Source organism: Phoca vitulina, unplaced genomic scaffold (assembly GCF_004348235.1).
Source record: "Phoca vitulina isolate PV1807 unplaced genomic scaffold, GSC_HSeal_1.0 scaffold18, whole genome shotgun sequence".
Lineage (NCBI taxonomy): Eukaryota > Metazoa > Chordata > Mammalia > Carnivora > Phocidae > Phoca > Phoca vitulina.
This window is the reverse complement of record NW_022589721.1, coordinates 1,794,364-1,820,365: the sequence shown is the minus strand read 5'-3', so window position 1 is coordinate 1,820,365 and position 26,002 is coordinate 1,794,364. Positions and strand designations below refer to the sequence as shown.

The 26,002-nt window shown below is 41.6% G+C and overlaps 1 protein-coding gene across 4 annotated transcripts in view; it reads right to left on the bottom strand.

The window, feature by feature from the left end:
* Positions 1-23,573, bottom strand: part of FZD6 (frizzled class receptor 6) — a 37,477-nt gene extending 13,904 nt beyond the window's left edge. The window contains exons 1-2 of one of the 4 annotated variants that reach the window (XM_032415955.1): positions 23,411-23,573; positions 22,087-22,416 (exon numbers count right to left, since the gene is read on the bottom strand). In XM_032415955.1, coding sequence (XP_032271846.1) covers positions 22,087-22,263 — 177 coding nt within the window. In that variant the 5' untranslated portion in view covers positions 22,264-22,416; positions 23,411-23,573. Of the gene's footprint in view, positions 1-22,086; positions 22,417-23,150; positions 23,241-23,410 lie in introns of those variants that run through there. The other 3 variants (XM_032415957.1, XM_032415956.1, XM_032415958.1) reach the window with 3 other exon arrangements.
* Positions 23,574-26,002: the final 2,429 nt, after the last annotated feature.

Genomic DNA, 26,002 nt, shown 5'->3' with positions numbered 1-26,002 from the left:
AAAAAAACAGGTCACACACAAAGGAATTAAATTCTGAATATCTAATAATATCAGATACTAGAAGACAGTGCAAAAATAACTCTAATATTCTGAAGGAATATTACTTTTAACCTAGAATTCTATACCTAACCATTTAGGTGACAGTAAAATAATGACATTTTGAGCTCTGTAAGGAATAAAAAATATTAACTTACAAGTATCCCTTTTTAGGAAGCAACTAGAGGATGTAGTATTCATAAAACCAACTGAAGGAATATATGAATAAACCATGAAGGAAAATGACATGGGACTCAGGAATTAGTTGCCAACAATGGAGAATGGCAAGAGGAAGCCTTAGCATGACAGCTATGTATCTAGTCCAGAAAGCAATTAGGGCATATATAGAAGGACAGCTGCAGGAGGACTGTCTCAAGGGAATGGGAATGGGGGACTGGAACTGACAGATTATATCATATTTTGAGCATCTGAAAAAATTGCTGTTAGATGTCTAAAAGTCTGTTGGGACATCAGGGGAAAAAAATTAGCTATAGGTACATAAAAAACAAAGCAAATAAGGGAAAATGCAGTTACTGTATTAACCAAGAGGGACGGTATTAAAGAAATACATGCAATCAAAGCATATTACTTGACTCAGTAATGTACAATATTTAATGTTCCTAGTAATGCTAGCACTGATGATTGTTTTAACCAAGAACTGTATTAGAACATTGGGAAGAGAAGTAAAAATAGTAGAGTGAGACAAATAAATTATCAACTACTGTAATAGGAAAGAATAAACAGAGACTGCCTGAAGTTCTAAATGGAAGAATCAATAAGTAACAGACTAAGCATATTAGAACATGGCCTATGTATCAGGGGCGCCTGGGTGGCTCAGTCGTCAGGCGTCTGCCTTTGGCTCAGGTCATGATCCCAGGGTCCTGGGATCAAGCCCCGCATCAGGCTCCCTGCTTGGCGGGAAGCCTGCTTCTCCCTCTCCCACTCCCCCTGCTTGTGTTCCCTCTTTTGCTGTGTCTCTCTCTGTCAAATAAATAAATAAAATCTTTAAAAAAAAAAAAAAAAAAAGAACATGGCCTATGTATCAGAAGAGCCCTGAAAGAGTTCAAAGTGTCTGCCTTTGGGGAGGAGGATTGGGATGGGGATAGAGAAGAGTGGGCAGGAACTGCCATTTTTCTGTTAAAAGCCTTTAATACTGAGGGTTTTCTTCCAGCTTTATTTAGGTATAATTGGCATACGATAAATTGAACACATATAAAGTGTAAACTTTGATGGGTTTTGAAACCATTACCACAACCAAGGAAATAAACAGATCCATCACCACGACAAGTTTCCTCTTGCCTCTTTGTAATCCTTCCCTCCTATCTCCCCTCTCACCTCCTACCCCCACCCCAAGCCAATAACCTCCCCTGGCAACCACTGATATGCTTTCTGTCATTATAGAGTGGTGTTTTCTAGAGTTTTACAGAAATGGAATCATACAGCATATATTCTTTTTTGTCTGGCTTCTTTCACTTGGCATCATTATTTTGAGATTCATCCATATTGTTCCATACATCAACAGTTCATTTTTTAATTGCTAAGTAGTATTCCATTGTGTGGCTACACCATAATTTGTTTATCCATTCACCTGCTGATGGACAGTTTGAAGTGCCCATGGGACATGTGAGTGTGGATATCTACTAGCAGACAGTTAAATAAATAGAGCTCTGCAAGTGAGAGACTTTAGGTAAAGGACATAGATTTGGAAGCCATCACTATAAAAATGGTAATTGAATTATGTGAATGAAATTGCCCAAAGAGAACATATAGAGTAAGAGATGAAAATTCTGATTCAAGAGGAATGCACTTCTGATTCAAGAGGAATGCACTGAACTTACATATTAACATCCTCTTCCTCTCCAAATGCCACTGAAATGGGAAAAAAGGTCTAAGGATAAAAAAGAAAATCTATAGCTCTACAAAAAACTAGGAAAAGATCTTATCAATGAACTATAAACATTGAGACATTTCTGAAAGACAAAAAGGAATGGAGGTGGACCATCTGGTAAGATGGAGGAATGGGAGGACCCTAAGCTCACCTTGGCCCACAGATACAACTAGATAACGCTCACATCAGTGTAAAAAACCCAGAAAACCACCCAAAGACTGGCGGAACCAACTCCACAACTAAAGGTAGAGAAGAGGCCACACTGAAGAGGGTAGGAAGGGTGGAGATGTGATCAGAGCTAAATGAACCCTGGCAGTCCTTAGAAAGGAGGGAACCATGGACATGGAGAGGGGAGAGCAAGACTATCACACAGGGGAGCCTGCATGGGGAAAATGAAGTGCCATAACATTTGGTTTTCAAAACTAGAGGGGCTGAATTTTGTGAGTTCTCACAATCAGTGGAACTTAAAGCCTCGGATTTTAAAAATCAGCAGGCTGGTTTCTGGGAGAGCCAACTGAGTCCCCAACCTTAAAGAGACAGCACTACAAACAACCCGTGGGGATACAGCCTAGACACAGCAGTCTGGGGCATACAGGAGGGTTAATTTACTAATTTCAGAGTGTGTCCCCAGGGGTTAGAGATCCCTGGGAGACTCCCCCAGGAACAAAGGAGCTGGCAGGCACCATTTCCCTTCCCCACCCCCAGCACAAACACATGGCCACCTTTGGGAACTAGCCCAGAGCTGACATTCATTACCTAACTTGCTTATACCACCACCTGCCCTGTTAGGGGATCTGCCCCCCCCCCCCCAGCCAAGCTTGCCTCAGTCCCAGCACTGAGGGTCTCCTCCCCAGAATACTGGTGCACCTTGCCAACACCTTGTCTCCCAACCCCTGTGCTTTGTGAAGCCTCAATCCTCCAGTGGTGGTGGGTCCCACTACAGACCAGCATGCCTTGTTAAAACTGCAGGCCCCATACCAGCGGCTGCACTGGCCACACCCTGCACTGGCAGCTCCCCTCTGCCAACACAAACCTTGTAGACACTGTGGGCCCTGCCTCCTCCAACAGCTCTTGGTTGGAGCCTATTCCAACTGGAGCCACAAGCCGGGCAGTGTGCAAGGAGCTGTGACAGGGGTCACAGCACCACTCCAAAGTGACTCCTGCCCTTGGGTGAGGGGAAGATAACCACACACCCCAGTCGGACAGTCCCAGCAGTGGGCTGGGGGCAGACAGTTGGTCTGATTGCAGGCCCACCAACCAATAAAAGCTTCTCAAGGGACAACACAGGGAAAGCACCCTTCAGTTTGGTGCTATAGCATCTCAGGCAAATGCCTGGTCTGACTAAACTCAAGCCCAAGGTGGCCCCAGACTGGCCCACTAACAACACAGGGATGAAACACTGCCCACAACAGGCAAAGAGAGCCATTGCAGAAGACTGGACTACAGGCAAAAGTGGCCAACACACAGCAGTAGGGCACATGCAATACACACAGGACATACCCCTAAAGCACCAGATTCTGGGGAACAGGGGACACTGCACCACAGGGCTCTACAGGATCTCTTATTCATAAGGCCATTACTTTCAAGAGCAGGAGATGTAGCTGACTTTCCTAACACACAGAAACAGACACAGAGAGTTAGACAAAATGAGGAGACAGAGGAATATGTACCAAATAAAAAAACAGGACAAAACCATAACAAGAGACCTCAGGAAAACAGAGATAAGTAATGTGTCTGACAGAGAAGTTAAAGTAATGATCATAAAGATACTCACTGGACTTGAGTAAAGAGTGGAGGACATTAGTGAGACTCTTAAAAAAAAGATATAAAAAGAGCTAATTAAAGATGAAGAACACAATAAATGAAATTAAAAATACACTAGAGGGAGGGGTGCCTGAGTGGCTCAGTCGGTTAAGTGTCCAACTTGATTTCAGCTCAGGTCTCCATCTTGGGGTTGTGAAGTTCAAGTCACACATTGGGCTTCTGGCTGGGCATGGAGCCTGCTTAAAAAAATACACTAGATGGAATAGATAGCAAGCTAGAGGAAGCAAAAAAATGAATTAGCGACCTGGAGGACAGAGTAATGGAAAGCAATCAAGTTGGGCAGGTGAGAGAAAAAAAAATTATGCAAAATGAGAACAGACTTAGGAAACTCAGCAACTTTATCAAGCATAACATTCTCATTACAGGAATCCCAGAAGAAGAAGAGACAGGAATGGGGGCAGAAAATTTATTTGAATAAATAACAGCTGAAAACTTCCCTAATCTGCAGAAGGAAATAGATAACCAGATCCAGGAGGCACAGAAATCCTCCAACAAGATCAACCCTAGGAAGCCAAACCAACACACACAGTAATTAAAATGGCAAAAAGTAGTAATAGAGAGAAAATTTTAAAAGCAATCAAGAGAAAAGAAGACAGTTACATACAGGGGGAAGCCCCATAAGGTTTTCAGCAGACTTTTCAGCAGAAACTTTGCAGGCAGAAGAAAGTGGCATGATATATTCAAAGTGCTGAAAGGAAAAAAAAATCTGCAGCCAAGAATAATCTATCCAGCAAGATTATCATTCAGAATAGAAGGAGAGAGAGAGAGTTTCCCAGACAAAAAAGGTTAAGGGAGTTCATGACTACTATAGCAAGCCAGCAAGAAATGGTAAAGGGGACTCTTCTGCGTGGAAAGGAAAGACCATAAGTAAGAGTAAGAAAAGTAGGAAGCATAAAAGCAGTAAAATTTAAGTATATCTGTAAAAATCGGTCAAGCGACTCACAAATTAAAAGAATATAAAGTATGACTCCATATATGTAAAACACAGCAGGGGAGAGAGTAAAGAAGGTTCAAACTTGGGCAACCATCAACTTAATGTAAACTGATATATACAGAAGATGTTATATACAAACCTGATGGTAACCACAATCAAAAAACAGTAATAGATATAAAAAAAATAAAGGAAAGGAATCCAAGTATATCACTAAAGAAAGCCAGGAAACCATGAGAGAAGAGAGCAAGAGAAGAAAGGAACAGAGAAGAACTATAAAAATAACCACACAACAAGTAACAAAATAGCAATACATACATATCTATCATTAATTACTCTGAATGTAAATGGACAAAACACTCTAGTCAAAAGACATAGGGTGATGGAATGGATAAAAAAACAAGACCCGTCTATATGCTACCTACAAGAGACTTATTTCTGACCTAAAGACACAAGCAGATTGAAAGTGAAGGGATGGAAAAGCATTTATCATGCAAATAGATGTGAAAAGAAAGCTGTGGCATAACATATATTGGACAAAATAGACTTTAAAACAAAGACTGTAACAAGAGACAAAGAAGGACACTATATTATCATAAAGGGGACAATCCAACAAGAAGATATAACAATTGTAAATATTTATGCACCCAACATGGGAACACTCAAATACATAAAACAGTTAATAACAAACATAAAGGAACTACTGATAGTAATACAGTAACAGTAGGAGACTTTAACACCCCACTTACATCAATGGACAGATTACCCAAACAGAAAATCAACAAGGAAACAGTGACTTTGAATGACACAGATATATTCAGAACATTCCTTCCTAAGACAGCAGAATATATATTCTTTTCAAGTGCATATGAAACATTCTCCAGAACAGATCACATATCAGGCCACAAAACAAGTCTCAACCAATTCAAAAAGATCAAAGTCATACAAAGCATCTTTTCTGACCACAATGCTATGAAACTAGAAATCAACCACAAGAAAAAATCTGGAAAGAACACATATACATTGAGGTTAAATAACAAGTTATTAAAAATAAATGGATCAACCAAGAAATCAAAGAAGAAATAAAAAATTACATGGACAGAAATGAAAATGAAAACACAATGGTCTAAAATCTTTGAGATGCAGCAAAACTGGTTCTAAGAGGGAAGTTTATAGCAATACAGGTCTACCTGAAGAAGCAAGAAAAATCTCAAATAAACAACCTAACCTTACACCTAAAAGAACTAGAAAAAGAATAACAAACAAAACCCAAAGCCAACAGAAGAAAGAAAATAATAAAAATTAGAGCAGAAATAGATGACATAGAAACTAAAAAAAACAATAGAACAGATCAATGAAACCAGGAGCTGGTTCTTTGAAAAGATCAACAACAAACAAACAAAAAGAGAGAGAGAGAGAGAGGACTCAAATAACCAAATCAGAAACGAAAGAGAAGAAATAACAACCAACACCATAGAAATACAAAGGATTGTAAGAGAATATGAAAAATTATATGTCAACAAATTGGACAACCTAGAAGAAATGGATAAATTCCTAGAAACACATAGCCTCGCAATAATGAGTCAGGAAAAAATAGAAAATTTGAACAGACCAATTACCAGCAATGAAATTGAATGGGTAATTTAAAAACTCCCAACAAACAAAAGTCCAGGACCAGACAGCTTCACAGGTGAATTCTAACAACATTTAAAGAAGAGTTAATACCTATTCTTCTCAAACTTTTCTAAAAATATAGAAGAGAAAGGAAAACTTCCATATTCATTCTATGAGGCCAGCATCCCTGATACCAAAACCAGATAAAGACAGCACACAAAAAGGAGAACTACAGGCCAATATTTTTGATGAACATAGACACAAAAATCCTCAACAAAATATTAGTAATCGAATCCAACAATACATTAAAAAGATCATTCACCACAATCAAGTGGGATTTATTCCTGGATGCAAGGGTGGTTCAATATTCACAAATCAATCAACAAGATGCATCACATCAATAAGACAAACAATAAAAACCATACGATCATTTCAATAGATGCAGAAAAAAGCATTTGACAAAATACAACATCCACTCACGATAAAAATCTTCAACAAAGTAGGTTTAGAGGGAACATACAATAATATAAAAAAAGGTCTTATATCAAAAACTCACAGCCAACATCATACTCAATGGGGAAAAACTGAGAACTTTTCCCCTAAGGTCAGGAACAAGACAAGGATGTCCACTCTCTGCACTTTTATTCAACATAGTACTGGAAATCCTAGCCACAGCACTCAGACAACAAAAAGAAATGAAAGGCATTCAAACTGGTAAGGAAGAAGTAAAATTTTCACTATTTGCAGATGACATGACTTTATATATAGGATAGGAAACCCTAAACACTCCACCAAAAAACTACTAGAACTGATAAATGAATTCAGCAAGGTCGCAGGATACAAAATCAGTGTAGGGAAATTCATTGTGTTTCTATACAATAATAATGACGCAGTAGAAAGAGAAATTAAGAAAAGAATCCCATTTACAATTTCACCAAAAATAATAAAATACCTTGGAATAAACTTAACCAAAGAGATGAAAGACCTGTACTCTGAAACCTGTAAAACACTGATGAAAGAAACTGAAGATGACACAAACAAATGGAAAGATATTCCACGTTTGTGGATTGGAAGAACAAATATTGTTAAAATGTCTATACTACCCAAAGCAATGTACACATTTAATGCAATCCCTATGAAACAGCATTTTTCACACTCCTAAAACAAACAACTCTAAAATTTGTATGGAACCACAGAAGACCCTGAATAGCCAAAGCAATCTTGAAAAAGAAAAACAAAACTGGAGGTATCACAATTCCAGACTTCAAGCTATATTACAAAGCTGTAGTAATCAAAACAGTATGGTACTGGAACAAAAATAGACACAAAGATCAATGGAACAAGAAAAGTTCAGAAATAAACCCATAATTATATGGTCAATTAATCTTTAACAAAGGAGGCAAGAATACACAATGGGGAAAAGACAGTCTCTTTAACAAACGGTGTTAGCAAAACTGGACAGCTACATGCAAAAGAATGAAACTGAATAACTTTTTTACACCAAACACAAAAATAAAGTCAAAATGAATGAAAGAACTAAATGTGAGACCTGAAACCATAAAAATCCTAGAAGGGAGCACAGGCAGTAATTTCTCTGACATCAGCCATAACAACATCTTTCTAGATATGTCTCCTGAGGCAAAAGAAATAAAGGCAAAGAGAAACTACTGGGACTACATCAAAATAAAAAGCTTCTACACAGCAAAGGAAATAATCAACAAAACTAAAAGATAACCTACTGAGTGGGAGAATATGTTTACAAATGATGTATCCAATAAAGAGTTAGTATCCAAAATATATAAAAGAACTGATACAACTCAACACCAGAAAACCAAATAATCCAAGTAAGAAATGGGCAGAAGACATGAACAGACATTTCTCCAAAGAAGACATACAGATGGCCAACAGACACATGAAAAGATGCTCAACATCACTCATCATCAGGGAAATGCAAATCAAAACCACAACGAGATATCAACTCATACCTGTCAGAATGGCTAAAATCAAAAACTCAAGAAAGAACAAGTGTTGGTGGAGATGTGGAGAAAATGGAACCTTCTTGCACCGTTGATGGGAATGCAAACTGGTGCCGTCATGGTGGAAGACAGTATGGATGTTCCTCAAAAAATAAAAAACGGAACTACACTATGATCCAGTAATTGCACTACTGGGTAAATACCCACAGAATACAAAAACACTAATTTGAAGGGATATATGCACCCCTTTGTTTACTGCAGCATTATTTACAATAGCCAAATTATGGAAACAGCCTAAGTGTCCATTGATAGATGAATGGATAAAGAAGATGTGGTAGATATGTAATGGAATATTATTCAGCCATAAAAATAAATGAAATCTTGCCATTTCCAACAACATGGATGGAGCTAGAGAGTATAATGCTGAATGAAATAAGCCAGTCAGTGAAAGACAAATACCATATGATTTTACTCATAAATGGAATTTAAGAAACAAAACAAAGGAACAACAACAAAAAAAGACAATCCCGCCCCCCTAAAAACAAACTCTTAACTACAGAGAACAAATAGATGTTTATTAGAAGGGAGGTGGGTTGGGGATGGGTGAGACAGGTGATGAGGATTAAAGAGTGCACTTATCTTGATGAGCGCTGAGTAATATACTGAGAATTGCTGAATCACTACATTGTACACCTGAAACCAATATAACACTATAGGGTAACTACACTGGAATTAAAATTTTAAAAATAAAATAAAAATGTGACATGATGCTGAGCAACTGAAAGAATGTAGGAAATGAAAGAAAAAAGAATGAGGACTTCTACTTTCTAGGAGTGTGACCAACTAAATATCTCCTACCAAAAAACATTTAGATTCTGGATAAATTGCAACAGATATACTTTAAAACGCATTGCTGAGCACTGTATACACCTAATAAAATAGCATAAAATGTATGAAGTAAAAAGCAACGAAACTGCAAGGAGAAATGGAGAATTCCATGATCTTAATGAGAAATTTCAATGCATATTTCCCGGTAAATGAAAGGACAAACATAGAAAAAATAAGTAAATATGAGATGTGATTACAACACTACAATTAACAAGTGTGATTTAAAGGGCACATACAGAACCCACACCCAACAATTAGAGAACAAGAGCTTTAAAGGACGTTGGGCCAGTGGAGAGTTCACCGTGTGCTGATGGGGCAAAGTGACCAGGCAAAGACAGGCCCTCCACAGGTGGTGCACCATATTGCCCTTATACGAATGATCGAAGTCCGACCCTTTGGTGCCTAACAGGAGCTTGTTAGAGAACAAACAGCAGAATACTTCTCTCAGTTTTCTCTACCGCAAGGGGGAGAATGCCCAGACTGTGCGAGTACCCGTTCTGGAGCTGAGGTGGAAGAAGGAGAACCATGGGCAACTAGTAGCATTTATTTCCTTATTCCCAAATCAGCCTCGTTCCTAAAATTTTTGAGTGTCTGTTAATCACACCTATAGTGGAAAGAATGAAAATACACTGTGTTTAATTCTAACTCAGGAGTCATTCTGTAATAGCTAGTCAGCATTTAAGAACTCTTTACTGTCCAGTTTAAGGGCAGGCGGAATGAAAGTGACACATGTCCTTTTGCTATGTTAAAATCATTTCCTTACAGGGCAAATATGGCAAGTCCCATCCTTTGCTTAATTCTTCTAGAATGCCAGCACGGGTTAATCCAATAATGTTGGGGTTCATGCAATGAGCAGACAATAAATCAGCTGTTGAACCCTCAAATACCTTCAGAGGCCAGGCAGGTAAATCCAGAGGGTAGAAGAGAGCGGGAGCAGCTGGGGGCAGCTGCCACGGGGGCACAGACTTGTCAGAGATACCAATCTTTCAGAAGGAAACAGAATCTAGATTTTTATGTAAAATCTCCAAATTTTAAATTTTGGCACTTTAATATAAACATTTAAAATACCATACAGGACAAATAAAACATGTCTTCGGGTCAGATCCAGTGTGGACCACCTTCAAGTTCTGCTGCAAACTAAAAGACATGAAGAATTTTAGATTTGGAAGGGACTTGAGTGGACTTTTAAGTCTATTATTTTCTAAATGTGTTTGTGTGTGTGTGTGTGTGTGTGTGTGTATTTTGCCAAAGAAGATTTTCTTTAAATAAGAGATTACAAAGAAGCCCGATATATTAAATAAATAAAAGCACAGCTGCTCCGGCTGAAAAGGAAGCTCTCCCCTGGAGAGACCTCTCACTGCTCCCCTCCCCTGCCAGTGACCTCAAAGCATTTCCAGAGATCACAGTCTGAAAACCACTGACCTAATCCAGACCTTCAGGTTAAAAGTGAGAAAACAGAATCCAACTGCTTTTTGAAGTTGTTACTGAAGTCCCCAAATCTAACCTGAATTAGAATTTCAGTGCCCTTACTCCTGTTTAATGCTCCTTTTACCAACACTAGAGCTACTGATAACAAATCAGAGTTGCACTTGCCATAAACTAGGCACTGTGGTTTTTCATGTGCCAATTCTTTTACAACAATCCTCTGTGAGAGATGTTCTTATCTTCACCCTGCAGATGAGGACACCGAGGCTCTATGAGCAACTTTCATCGAGCGTCCTAAGTAGTAGGTGGCAACCAGGATGTGAACGTGCGTCCATACGACTCCAGAGTATGTCCTCTTTAACTCTGACACTACCCTACCACCCAACTCTCCCTGAAAACTCCCCTTCCCCAAACCACAAGATGGGCAAGAAGGCCAATAAGGATGAAGGGGAAAACAGATATCCAAAGAGGGCTGGTAAACTTCTACATGAAACAAAAGTCTTCAGTTTGAAAAATAAATGTTCACAGTACACATAATCAAAGAGTATAACACCTCAAACTCTGTTTATCACATTTCAGATGACACATGTACCTCCTGATGCAGGTGGTTTATTAAAACAAATAATTATAGAATAAGAGCACTTCAAATAATAGGTAGTCAGCCTGTTACTGAACTCATCCCAATCAGGTGAAAACAACAAACAGAATGAGCATATTTCCCAAATCATTTGAACTAAAAAACTTGATAGGAATCACTTATGGTTTTCCACAAATGTCCTGTGTTTCTCAGAAACCAAGCCCTGAGATGGAAAAACTTCTAACTTGGCTCATGTGACATTTCTTATGTCCATAATCTTATACTCTGAATTCCATCATATTATTAAACTAGTATTTCTATTTAGCAGGACAAGTGCTATGTAAATATGTGAATTTAGCAAAGATTCAAAGCTCCTAGTCTGATCAGCCTGCTCCCTTTCTTCCCCCCTTAGTAACATACTTCCTTCAAGTCTCTCAGTAAGTAACCTTCATGCTGTCACTTGTGAATTTCTCCTTTTCAAATTTCATTCTCAAAGAAGGCTCAGAAACTCATCAGGTAACCAACCACAACATAAAATATCAATGCTTTTGAGATTCTACTATTCAATAGTAACTAAAATAGTCCAGCTGGGACGCCTGGGTGGCTCAGTTGGTTAGGCGTCTGCCTTCGGCTCAGGCCATGATCTCACAGTCCTGAGCACCACATTGGGCTCCTTGCTCGGCAGGGAGCCTGCTTCTCCCTCTGCCTGCAGCTCCCCTGGCCTGAGCTCACACTCTCTCTCTCTCTCTCTCTGACAAATAAATAAAATCTTTAAAAAATAAAATAAGATAAAATAGTCCAGAGGTGCCTGGGTGGCTCAGTCATTAAGCGTCTGCCTTCGGTTCAGGTCATGGTCCCAGGGTCCTGGGATCGAGCCCCACATCGGGCTCTCTGCTCCGCGGGAAGCCTGCTTCTCCCTCTCCCACTCCCCCTGCTTGTGTTTCCTCTCTCGCTGTGTCTCTGTCAAATAAATAAATAAAATCTTTAAAAATAAAAAAATAAAATAAAATAGTCAGCTGATTATAGTTTTAACATTCAGAGAAATTAAACGTAGCCTCCTTTAAGGAAATGGTTAGCCCCTGGCAGAAATCCTGTGGTAGTTACTATTAGTACTAGCAGGGATGAGGAAGAAGTAGGCAATTAAGAAGGCAACTGATGCCTCCATTCTCAAATATAACCAGAGTCAAACTATGATAAATAGACAATAAGAACCAAAATATGCAAAGTATTTTATATAATCCTTTGTCGGAAAAAATGCCAGTGTTCCAATTCCAGCTCTAGCCGTGTCATGAACTAACTACTCCTGCCCACCTGTGGCAGATCATTTTCCATGTTGGAGTCTCAGACCATCCATCAGTAAAATGAGAGTGATGAATTGCCGGATAATCTCTAAGGACATTTTATGACTCAGAAAGTTTACAAAGAACGTAACAAAGACTTGAGTAGCAGAGCTGGACATAAATTTCAAAACAACTGTAGGCACTACAATGAAATTTCCTCCTTGATAGGTAATCCTGTCTTGCGCTGAGCTCTGGAGTGAAGGCTTATCATTTCCATCTGCCCAGCAGCCCTATTTTGGGAATCCCAAAGTAGGTGAGATGCTACAGAAGCTTAAGGACAGGTGCAGGGGTGCGACCTGACAATAAACACATAGGCACGTAATCTAAGCATGGCCATTTGGGTGCTCCAAGGATTGTGATTCTTGGGGAGAAAGCTGTGCAAAAGAACAGATCCACTCAGATTATTTAAGGCATCGATAAGGCCCACAGTGCCAAAATAAGTATCCAGGGACAATGGTCTAATAAGCGTCCAATGGCCTTGGCACTGGTGACAGACTGATCCTATGGTATGATCTTAGCTGTGTCCTGGTTCCCTCTGCTCCTCTCTCTATTCTGAACCTGGTTCTCCAGTCGCCCCAGCGATTCAAGAAGCTATCCAATATCCGTCCATTTTCTGCTTAAGTTAGTCAAAGTTGGTTTCTATTGTTTGCAGCCAAGAAGACTGACTGGTACAGCAATTATATAAAGAATGGGTTGGAAGTGACCTCGGTGAGACAGGAGGAATCCTAGAACTGGTGTTCTGGCCTAACTGGGGCCAAGAGCAGTGAACACTCTGCCAGCACTTGGAGATGCAAATCTGGCAACCCATGGTATGTAGTAGGAAACCAGCTAATTGCATTTTCCTTGTAATCACTTAAATTCCCCAAATGTCTTAGGATGATGTGCCCAGTAAAGGTAAGGCTGAGTGGCTACTGCCAGAGAAGCCAAAGATCGTATGGAAAGCATGAGGTATTCAAGCACTGTGGGCTGAGGTGTGAGCTTCTAGAGACACTGTTTAGCTTAGGAAAAGAGTGACAAACTGGCATCCCTCAATTCTTGGTTCAAGGAGTGGAATGAAATACAAAGATTAAAAGGATTTAAGGTTTAAGAAGTTGAAAACCAAATGCACAGTTTGATCCCGCAGGTTGCCAAATTATATTTTGGTTAAATCTGCTTCTCTTTCAAATAAGAGATGGAGAGATATTGTGATCTGGAAGCAGTGGGACCCCCAGATCTGAAGTGGGGGTACAAGATAAGGTTCAGAGTACTCACACAGAGCTCTCTGAACCTGAAGACCTCGGAGCAGACTCTCATCCCTTGTCTGTTGGGGCAGGTGCTCCTCATCTGAAAGATTTGCTTTGTCAGAAGAAAAGAAATAGCCTCATACCACATCTCAACCACTCTTCAACGTCTCAACCTACAAGCAGAGTTCTACCGCAGCATGCCCTAGGAGGGTCAAGTCAAAATCAAATCTGGAAAAGAGGACTATACATTACTTGTAAGACAATGTTCACTATATTGGTTTCTGAGTGTGCTGGATTAAGGAGGAAAGAACAGAATTTTAGACAGGGCTAAAATACACTGATACAGGTGTATTCATTCTCGATTCAATGAGCTAGTTTCAGAAATTAGGCTCCTGGAGGTCAGATGATAAATGGGCTCACGACAGGGGCTTGGTGGGACCCCAAACGCAACCCATTGTAATTTCCCAAGTCCATGCATGCATACTTCAAATAGCTGTATTTAGCAACAATCACCATACGGCTCCCTGGATAAACATTATTATGGTAGAAGAGGCCAAATGAAAACCACTAGAAATCTCCCTCTACCATGGTAGAAAATCAAAAGCAATACTACAAGTTGGGGTGGGGGGCACTTTCAGGGACTAATAACACCACTGAAAACATATTTAGGGGTGTAATTCTTAGCACCTGTCCACTTTAACTCTCCAGCACAACCAAATATGTTATTAATAGATTGTCTCAAGCAACCTTAATCCAATGGCTAAGATGCTTTTCCAGATGTGCTCTCTATTAGAACAAATCAGTACAGTCTTGGCACCTCATACGCAGGCCAGTGCTAATCTGGCCAATGCTTTTTGCTTCCAAAAGCCATTTACTTTCACCTAGGAAGGACAGCAACACATCTTTCCCCACTTGCCTTAGCGCAGTGGTTCTCAGAGTGGTCCCTGAGTAAGCAGCAGCAGCATTGCGAGGGAACTTGTTAGCAGTGCAAACTCCCCATCCCACCCCAGCCTACAGATTCAGGAATTCTTCAGGTGGGGGCAGTGATCTGTGTTTTAACAGGCCCTTCAGATGGTTCTCATGCACGCCAAAGTTTGAGAAGCACCACCTTAGAGTAACATCAGCTCTTCATCTCTGTGCCTCAATTTCATCGTCAAAGACTCTAACCATATTGCTGCTTCATAGGACATCGCACTGGCCCACCATATTTAGGACATAAAGCTGTCATAGATATATTCCGATGAGGAGATTAACCTTAAATAAACAAAAGGGCCTTCCACCTTGGTTTTGCTAGTAGTTCCTGGTAGAGACTAGATACAACTATGGGACACCTACACATAACCACTGGACGCTACCTCTCACGAACTGAGTATTATCTCAGTTAACTCACCAACTCATGACATCAGGTATACCCAGCAGCATTCCATCTTCAAGTGCCCTAGCGGATATTAAAGACACAGGAAAGCAGCACGAGCGAACTGTGTACCCTCTCAGAGTGTCTGCTTCTGCCATATTACCATCTTTTTCCTTAAGACACACCAGCTAGCTGCCCATGCCATGACTTGACAATGGAAGGAATCATAATGTAAGCCTGGAGTTGGTGACGCTGTAAGATCCTCAAGAGAAAGTTTGGGTTAGAATTTTCTAGAGAGCGATCAAAAGAAGAAAGATATTTTGATTTTTTAAAAATACACAAAGCAGAGCAGAGTGGTCCTGTGCCAGTATCCGAGCTATGCCTTGACTCCCTCAGTACTAAACTAAAAGACAGAGCATATATAAGCATCTGTCACTTTGCTGAAACATGAATCCCACATGGAAGCAAGGAAGCAAGCCCTTTACTAATGTACAAGACCGAGTGCCGCAAAATATCTGATTCTCAGCTCGGGATCTGTGCTTTCTGCTTATGGGGACATACACAGTAATTCTCAAAAAGTGCTAAAAGCTTTATTCCTTATTTTAAAAAAGCACCAAAACAAAGTCAACTTCTAGTCATGGTAATGAAAATTGGGGAGAAGCGAAGAAGTCTAAAAAATAATTGAGGAAAAAAAAGTGATAGGCCTTAGCTAGACAACAGAGTCACTTAAGATCTAAAGGGGTCTTTATTTATTTTTTAAAAAGATTTTATTTATTTATTTGAGAGAGAGAGCGCGTGCGTGCGAGAGAGCACAAGCAGTGGAGAGGGAGAAGCAAGGTGCCCACCGAGCAGGGAGCCCGCCGAGCAGGGAGCCCGACGTGGGGCTCGATCCCAGGACCCCGGGATCATGACCTGAGCTGAAGGCAGACGCTTCACCGACTGAGCCACCCAGGCACACCTAAAGGGGTCCTTATATGTTTACACCTCAGACAATAAATACCGTTAAAGTGGCTACAGAGATCTCAAGTAAATTCTAGGAGATTATTAACAGACAACGATACAAGAAAGTGATGCAAACTTTGTCACTTATTTTCATGAATGTGACCAATATCAGGCAAGTGAGCTTCTTTAAATAATACAAACCAGAGCCTGGAATACAAGAGAAGAAAAAGCAGGAATTGCATTATTTCCACAATGGAATACTTGTTATTTTTAAAATAGTTCTTAGCAGGCAGCATTATAAATCTTAAATTATTTCTCCAAAAGACTGTTTATTTTGGAAATTAGACAAATATACACAATAACTGGTTGATACTACAAAAGAATCTGTCCAGTAAAGAGCCAACTTTTTAATTTAAAACTTGTAACTTGGAAAAACTCTAATTCCAGGGAAACTACACATTCAGGTACACATTCAACAAATATTAATGAATGAATACATGACAAATATACAAACCAGAGTAATAAGGCTTCATTATCTACATGTCACATTCTCAAGGAAAGGAAATAACCACAACACGACAGTCTTCTCACGGTCTGAAAGAACCATGGCTCTTTGTGGACAGGCTTTCCTGAAGGCATAACTAGTAATGTCCTGGATTGTGGAATATCAAGGAATGGCCCTGCAGGGACCTTGTGCCTATCAGCTCAGTCTCCCAGGAGAAGCACTGTTCTCTGTTCACATACACGTCTAACCCTGATTCTGCAGACGCAGAAATAGTCATGGTACTTTCTTACTACCGATGTGGGAAACAAAGGTAAAAGAAAAATTAAATGTCCTTACTACTTACAGCCCACCGACAAGTCCTTGAAACAGGAAGAGTGACATTCCTCTAGGAACTCCTGCCTTGGTGTTAATACTTCGCTAAGTGCAAAAGGCAATCTTAGCCCGACCCCCAGGATCCTGTAAGTCTACTTTAACATAAAAATTTCTTTGGAAACTTCCTTTTCTCTACCTCCCCTCAGATACATGTTGGCAATCATCCTCCAAGCATATGACCTGCTGAAATATATCTGAAGAGTCTCACGACTGAGTTTTTACCAAAGAGTAATAAATGACCTTTTCCTAACAATAGCTAGCCCTGCTCTGGATCCTTGTTTCCAAAATACCTGGGAGGCTTAGGCTATCCCTAACCCCTCCCAACTTGAAAGTATAAAATGGGCCATTCCTCATGACCCCAATGCAGCTCTTTCTACACTCCTGTCCCCGTGCTTTAACAAAAGAACCTTTTTCCATCAAAGATGTCTCAAGAATTCTTTCTTGGCCCTTGGCTCTGAACCCTAACAACTTTCCTACATCACTACTATAACACAGCATCACAAAGGAAGTTAAGTTTGTGAGTTCTACATTTAAAATACAAAGGTAGCCACTAATCACACACTGACTTGGAACACATTTCAATATCTGTTTCATTTTGAAAGACTCAACAACTTACTTTCAGAATAGTTACAGCTATATTCAGAAAGTCTTTCCTGAAAAACAAAAGTTAGTCACACTAAATATTTTCTTTCCTTCTATACGGAGATGTAAGAGTAGAGAATAAGGAGGAAATGAAGGGGCCCACTAGACTCTTCTAAAAGCAGGAAAGTGAAAATGTTTAAAAATCACTGCCTAGCAGAAATAGGTTTTTTTCCTTAGAAGTTTGTTTATACAGTTTCTCTCCATTCCTTTATTTTTAATTGGATAGAGAGACATTTTAGTGGTGCATATTAACAGGTGGAAAGGAAAGGAGTTTTTTTTGGCTTACTTCCCTTTAGACTGTTCAAAAGTGGAAGGGCCACATGCTGTTCCAAACACAATACATGACTTTGCTTTTGCCTAGACCTCCATGAAGGCGATTCAAAAAGAAAAATACAATATTCCTGTTTCCATTTTCCCTAGATCAGTCTCAGCTCTTTCTGGACAAAATCAGTCTCTCCAGGGACATCAACCTCACAATTTGGGAAACAATGCTCTAGATACGAAACAAAAAGGAACACAATGGAAACCCAGCAGCCATTTGTTTTTCTACTCGGGACAGTGAGGCGGCACAACACCCTTTTCGTTACCAAGCCGAGTTACTACTCAGAATTGTAAATTCACTCTTTGAAATACAAATGACTTCAGCTTCCAATAAACAAAAGAAAAAACTAAAGTCCCTCATTTCAAGCAATCTCTGAAACAAAACCGAAGAACCAGAATATCCCAGTCAGTGGTCTGTGATAAATTTGGCCTAAGAAAAATTTATGTAGAAAGTAAATAACATAGAGCTCAGGTAACATATTAACAAGAATGAACAATAATGTTTATTTATTACATACTGTGTGTGTATAATCCTTAAGAACACTTTCAAATACCTTAAACCAGGTCGAGCAAACTACAGCCTGTGGGCCAAAAAATGACCCACTGCCTGTTTTTGTAAATAAAGTTTTACTGAAAACACATCCACACTCATTTGTTTACATATTGTTTATGGCTGTTTTGCTACAATTGCAGAGCTGATTAGCTGTGACAGAGCCCGTACGGTCTGCAAAGCCAAAAACACTTATTATTTGGCCCTTTACATAAAGTTTGCGTTCCTTGCTCTAAACCAATGGGTCTCAAACTTTAACGTTCATAAGAAACACTTAGCTTGTTAAAACACAGCCTCCTGGGCTCTAGCTTCACAGATCATGATTCATTAGGTTGGGATTGGGGCGGGTGGGGGGGTCCATGAACGTGCATTTCTGACAAGCTCACAAGCTGCTGGTCTATGAACTCGACTTTGAGAACCACTGTTCTAAACCATCTCCTGTAATCACAGATGAGCAAGGACAACAGAGGCTATAAATTCTATCACTATAAAACAGGACAGCCCTCATACAAAATGAAAACTAAGGCGTAAAAGAGGAGATAGATCTGTTCACATAGGGAATTCTTCGTAGCTAAGAAAGCACAACTGGTTGCTGTAATCAGCTGATAATTCTTCAGCCCCTCATCCTAACATTAAGTCATAGTGAACACTGGAAATTCAACAGGGACCAGCAGGAACGGAAGGCAGCGGGTTGGAAGTGTAAAACACAATCTGTTCTTTAGAAAAGTTATAAAGCGCTTTTTTTTAAGTAAAAGCCAGGCTATGTGCAGTTATGATTTAGTATTTGACTACAGTACAATGTTTGAAAAAAACCTGAGATGTGGTTTATAATACAATGAGCCAATCAAAAGATGAATTCTTTCACTCCATATAAATGGTTAAAGAGAAAAAAAATTTTTTTTTAAAAAAAGATTTTATTTATTTATTTGACAGAGAGACACAGCGAGAGAGGGAACACAAGCAGGGGGGGTGGGAGGGGGAGAAGCAGGATCCCCGCGGAGCAGGGAGCCCAACGCGGGGGCTCAATCCCAGGACACTGGGATCATGACCTGAGCCGAAGGCAGACGCTTAACAACTGAGCCAACCAGGCGCCCCAAAAATCTTTTAAGATTTTTTTTTTTTTGAGAGAGAGCACATGTGAGCAGGGGGAGGGGCAGAGAGAAAGGGAGACAAGTAGACTCCCTGCTGAGCAGGGAGCCCTGCAGTGGGGCTAGATTCTAGGACCCAGAGATCATGACCTGAGTTGAAACCAAGAGTTGGATGCTTAACCGACTGAGCCACCCAGGTGCCCCCAAAATAAGATTCTTTAAATAAATTCTAAGAAACATGTATCATGCTAATATGGGAAAGAATATAGAGGATGTCAACTAATACACTTCATTAGAACTAGGCTCAGGCAGATCCAAAGTAGGTGATATGCAAACCACCTAAAAATATCAGAGTTTCTTTCACTTGAATACTGCAGATGATAGAGGTGGAAAGTAAAGATTTGGAGGTAAAAGTCTCTTTGCTGATTTACTAGAACAGGAAACACCATCTTTTCTTTATTCAGCTTTTACTGTGCATCTACAATGCTCTGAGGCACTGTACTAGGCACTGGGAAAAAATGAATAAACACCATCCTTACTCTCAACACACCTGCAATCTAATGAGAACCACATAAATAACTGCAATGCAGCATAATAAGTATAAGAACCATTGTATATTTTAAGTACTATCAGAGTATAGAAAGTGAGCAGCTTACATATGCTTGGGAGAAAGGTGAAAGAAGGCCTCAATGAGCAGAGTTACTGCTTTAACTGAGACCTGCAGAAACGGAGCACGTGAACGATAGGTAGAGAGCCTAGGAAGCAATGCATACAATGTGTACAAAGGTACAGAAGTGAGAGAGAGTAATATGGATGTGAGTTCTACAAAGAGGTCAGTTTGGCTGAAGCAGAGTGTGTAACGTCTAAAGGGACAAGTGGGGAAGCTGGACAGGAAGGCAAGGTCCCATATGAAGAGACTGGGCTGTCACGCTAGAGTCAGGTCTATTCTTCTAGCTCTAGGGAAATGGTGAAAAATGTTACCCCCAAAGTGGACTGTGTGGATTTTTTTTTTAAGATTTTATTTATTTATTTGACAGAGAGAGCGAGAGAGAAAGCACAAGCAGGGGGAGCAGGAGAAGGAGAGGGAGAAGCAGACTCCCCACTGACCAGGGAGCCCGATGCAGGGCTCGATCCCAGGACCCCGGGATCATGACCTGAGCCAAAGGCAGACCCTCAACCATCTGAGCCACCCAGGCACCCCTGGATTTTCGTTTTAATAAAATCACTTTGACATCACCAGAGAGGAGCAACTGGTGAAAACTGTTGAGAGCCACATAAAAACTGTTGAGAGGAGACTTGGTATTCATGGCACAGATGAGAAGGAGAAAGAGAGGTAGGTCTGAATAGAGGTTAAAAAAAAAAGTACCAAAATTCCCAGTTTAATTTGTATAGAAATTTTATAGAAATGAAATTTGCATGGGGCGCCTGGGTGGCTCAGTTGGTTAAGCAACTGCCTTCGGCTCAGGTCATGATCCTGGGGTCCCAGGATCGACTTCCGCATCAGGATCCCTGCTTAGCGGGGAATCTGCTTCTCCTTCTGAGCCTCCCCACACTCGTGCTCTCTCTCTCAAATAAATAAAATCTTAAAAAAAAAAAAAAATGTCCATCACCCAGCCACCCCATCCCTCCCAAAGCTCTGCTATTTTAGACCTGAATCTACACATGAGGTAGTCGAAAAACTATTCAACTAAACAACAGTGGAAGACTTTTGAATGCACAAAATCAAATCTAATCACTTTTTAAATTAGTGTCTATATTAAAATTGTAGGAGTTTCATCTCTTAGCAACGTTCTGAGGGGGGAAAAGCTTTTACCACCCCTGGACATTTCTTCTGGAGAAAAACTACAAAAATCTTTGTCTTCTTCCCTTCATGAGACTTCTTATCAATCTGACAGATCTGCACAGGAGGGCAGGTTCCCGTCTCCACAGGTAACTCTTCCCACACATCCCTGGCAATCTGCATATCTCTAAACCGGAGGCAGGTAACTGAGGTACCTAAGGCCATCTTTAGTGCCACTCTGCTCCTCCCCAGACATGTGCTTTCTTTTAACAGGTATCTTACAAAGAGTACTCAAGTGCCTCGCTTAAAAAAAGTCACTTTTTAGCGAAACACTAGAGCCCCCAAATCTTCCAGTAATGGATTTATTTCAGAAAACCTGTGCCAGGTGAACATTACAACTACTTATGAAAATATAGGGATGTAGTTCAAGCACTTCTAGTCCAAGCAATATAGGATATATGTTCAATGAATTAGGAAAAATTCAGAATTCACATTTCCAGAGGAACTACCATAATTGATTCAGGGAAGCAAAATATTTGCTAGGTGCAAGATATTTCAAAATCATCACTACGTCTCATATAAAATAAACCCTACCTTAAGCAAATCCACTAACAAGGGCCACAAAACCACACAAAACCTAAGTTAATAGGGGAAATTAATTTTCAAAAGGATGTATTCAAAATATGAAGTTGTGCACAACTTAAAGGAATCCCTTACTGTGTTTAAAAAAAAAAAAAAAAGTCACATTTATAGTTCATTCCAGAGCAGAACATAAACTATTTCTCTATCAACGTATGAAGAAATACTCACCTCCATTTTCACAGCAGCTGTACTCTGGTCATAATGCCTCATCAAATTAGGGAAAAATGTCATGTTGTAGGCCATTTTCATACATCTGGGCACAGTAATTGGTTCACAGGTGAAAAGACTGTGCCCTCTTATGAAGGGGAGAAAAACACATGTCCACAAAAATGTCAACATTTCCATTTTCTTCAAATTCCTGGTTTTACCACATGGCTGGGATTAATCGCTCTTTTCATCCTCAGATTTCCATCCAAAAATAAAATGTTCAAATTCCTCTTTCATTATTTTGCCATTTTGAAGGAAGCTCTTTTCCTGAAATGAGTTCTGGGTCAATTACTGTAAAAACAACCAAGAGAGGGCATCTGCAACATTTGTCATAAACTCAAATGCGGACATCAAAGTGCAGAGTTAAGATTTTCACCCTGGGTAACTAACACTGGAAAAAGGACGGAAAATTCCGTCCTTTGGAGATACTCTTCCACCTGCTTTGGCACAGAATACAGAATTTGCTGAGTAAGTCTCATCTCTAGGGAACTGATGATAGAACGTTTGTGCTGTCTGGAACAGATGGTAAAAGGGGGGCAGAGGATGAGTGGGGTGGAGGAAAAAAAAAATCATGCTGGGTTTGGGAATAAGTTAAAAAGCATTAATAGAATTGTAAAATCTAAGGGCCCCTGTTGGATATCTGATTACGCACGAGAAAACTTGAGTCCCGGGGAAATTCCTTAAGACCTAGTGAGTTCCTCAACTCTTTAAGGACTCCAAAGAGCCAGTTTCGGGGGCAGTCTCTGGGAGATAGACTTTCCTGCTTTTCAAAGGGCCAACTAGGGGGAGACGTCTAGGATTCCTGCCGGAGGAGCGAAGTTAGCTCTCACGGGCTGGGGCGAGGAGTGACCCCGCCGAAAGGGAAAAGGAACAAAGCTGGACCGGGAGGGTGACGGATGTCTGGGGGAGGAAAGGCTGTGGGCCCTGAGTCGCGACGAACCGCACCCCGCACCCCAACACCCCCGCCCCCGCCCGGTGCCAGGCTTCCAGCGCCTGGCACGGTAACTCGCCCCACACCCCCGCACCTGCCCCGGGGCCTAGAGCCGGGCAGTAGCGTCCCGGCCCGGCTGGGCGGCGCGGGGCCCCGGCCCCGTCCTTCAGGAGCTGGCCCCAACTTCTGCGGAAACTCCGGCCTGCGCGGCCTGTCCCGCCGCCGGCCCCGCACCTGTGGCTCCCAGCCCGCCGCGCGCCCCCGAGGCCCACCCGCGCGCCCCCGAGGCCCACCCGCTCGCCCCGGGACCCACCGGGCCGCGGCCGCGCGCCCAGCCGGCCCGAGGAGCCTCACCTCCCTCCGGTCCTCGTCCAGTCGGCCGTCCGCCCACCGCGACCTGAGACGGCGGCTCCGGGAAGCGTCCGGAACTCCAGCTGCCTCCCGAGCGGCCCGGGGAGCGAGGGCCGAGCGATCCCGCGAGACTGCGCCGCCAGGTCGGGCGGGCAGGTCTGGGCTCGCGGCGGCGGCGGCGGCGGCGGCGGACCTGGCCCTCCGCCCGGCCCCGCCTGCGCTGCGGCCCGGGCGGCGCCCCAGTGGCCGGGGTCGGGCTGCGGGTCCCGCTGTGCGGCCGGCAGGTCCCCTCCACCTTGCCGTCTGTCCTGGTACCCGCAGCACACGACTGGGCCGCGCGGCTCGCTATCCCGGTCCAGAGGGGTTCGGCCTGGAAGGGTTTTCTTGAAGCTCTTGGTCATCCCCTGAATGAAACTTCTTTAAGAGAACCCACTGCATTTCGGATCTCAGGACACACAAGAGTTCTTAAAAGGGGGCAGATTTGCTCTGTAAAGTCAGTCGTCCAAGTGTCCTTAGTTGGAAAGTGGGTAACTTCCTCGATAACTATCCTAAAAAAAAAAATCCCTTTTGTTAATTCTGGGAGTCCGGCCACCAACCTGAGGCGCAGGTGGCAATGGGATTCCAGCCCTGGCAGGTCCCACAGTTTTACTGAGGCAAAACCCTAATAGAAAGTTGAACTACTTTTTTTTTTTTTTAAGATTTTTGATTTATGTATCTGTCAGAGAGAGAGCGAGAGTGCAAGCAGGGGGAGCGGCAGGCAGAGGGAGAGGGAGGAGCAGGCTCTCCACTGAGCAGGGAGCCCGATGCGGGACTCGATCCCAGGACCCTGGGATCATGACCTGAGCCGAAGGCAGACGCTTAACCGACTGAGCCACCCAGGCCACCCAAAAGTTGGACTACTTTAGAAGTCAACCTGGTTTTTAGTACCAACCATGTCACACAACATCTCATGTGTTTCACCTCTTATTCATCCCTCCTTTCTTCCTAAGACCCAACGACCAGGATATTTTTCCTCTCTCCATAGTTTTGTCTTTTCTAGAATGTCATATAGTTGGAATTGTATATGTAGCCTTTTCAGATTGGCCTCTTTTCACTTAGTAGTATTCTTTAACGTCTTCTCATGGCTGGACAGCTCATTTCTTATTAGTGCTGAATAAAATTCCATCGTCTGGATGTACCATCATTTATTTATCTATTCACCTCTGGAAGGAGGTCTTGGTTTTGGCAATTGTGACTAAAACTGCTATAAACATCCGTGTGCAGGTTTTTGTGTTGATGTTAGGTTTTCAACTCTTTGGGGCAAATACTAAGGAGCCCAATTGCTGGATCCTAAGGTAAGAGCATGTTTTGTTACACAAGAAACTGCCAAACTGTCTTCCAAATTGGCTGTACCATTTTGCCTTATGACTAGCAAAGTTTGAGAGTTCCTCTTGCTCCACATCCTCAACAGCATTTGGTGTTGTCAGTGTTCCAGATTTTGGCTATTCTAATAGGAGCAGAATGGAATCCCATTGTTGTTTTAACTTGCACTTCTCTGATGACATATGATGTGAACATCTTTTCATGCACTATTTACTGTCTGTGTATCTTCTTCTTTTTTTAAAAGATTTTATTTTATTCAACAGAGAGAGACACAGCAAGAGAGGGGACAAGCAGGGGCAGAGGGAGAGGGAGAACCGGACTCCCCGCTGAGCAGGGAGCCCGATGCGGGGCTCAATCCCAGGACCCTGGGGTCATGACCTGAGCCGAAGGCAGACGCTTAACGACTGAATCACCCACTGTGTATCTGCTCTGATGAGGTTTCTGTTAAGGTCTTTCGCCTATTTTTTAATGGGTTGTTTGCTTTCTTCTGGTTGGGTTTTAAGAGTCCTTTGTATATTTTGGCTAACAATCCTTTATCAGATGTATCTTTTGCAAATATTTTCTCCCAGTCTGTGGCTTATCTTCTGGTTCTCTTGACACCGTCTTTCGCAGAGCAGAAGTGTTTGATTTTAATGACGTCCAGCTCATCAGTTGTTTCTTTCATGGATCATGCCTTTGGTGTTGTACAGAAAAAGTCATCAACAAACCCAAGGAATTCCAGACTTCCTCCTATGTTATCTTCTAGGAGTTTTATAGTTCTGTGTTTTATATTTAGGTCTATGATCCGTTTTGAGTTAATTTTTGTGAAGATTTTGTGTAAGATTTGTGACCAGATTCATTGTTTCTCATGTGAATGTCCAGTTGTTCCAGCCCTATTGGTTGAAAAGATTCTCTTTGCTCCATGTATTGTCTATACTCCTTTGTCAAGGATGAGTTGCTATATTTATATGGGTGTATTTCTGGGCTCTCTATCCTGTTCCTAATGAACAAAGCTGGACCAGGAGGGTGACAGAATGTCTGGGGGAGGAAGACTGTGGGCCCTGAATCACAGGTAACTGCACCCTCCAACACTCACGCCCTGCCCAGGCTTCCAGCACTGCGCAGGGTGACTCGCCCCACACCCCAGCACCTGTCCCTGTGTTGAGCATGTCTGTTGGTACCATTTTTGCAACAGCATTTGCTCACTTCATGTTTCTGTGCCATATTTTGGTAATTCTCAAATTATTTCAAACT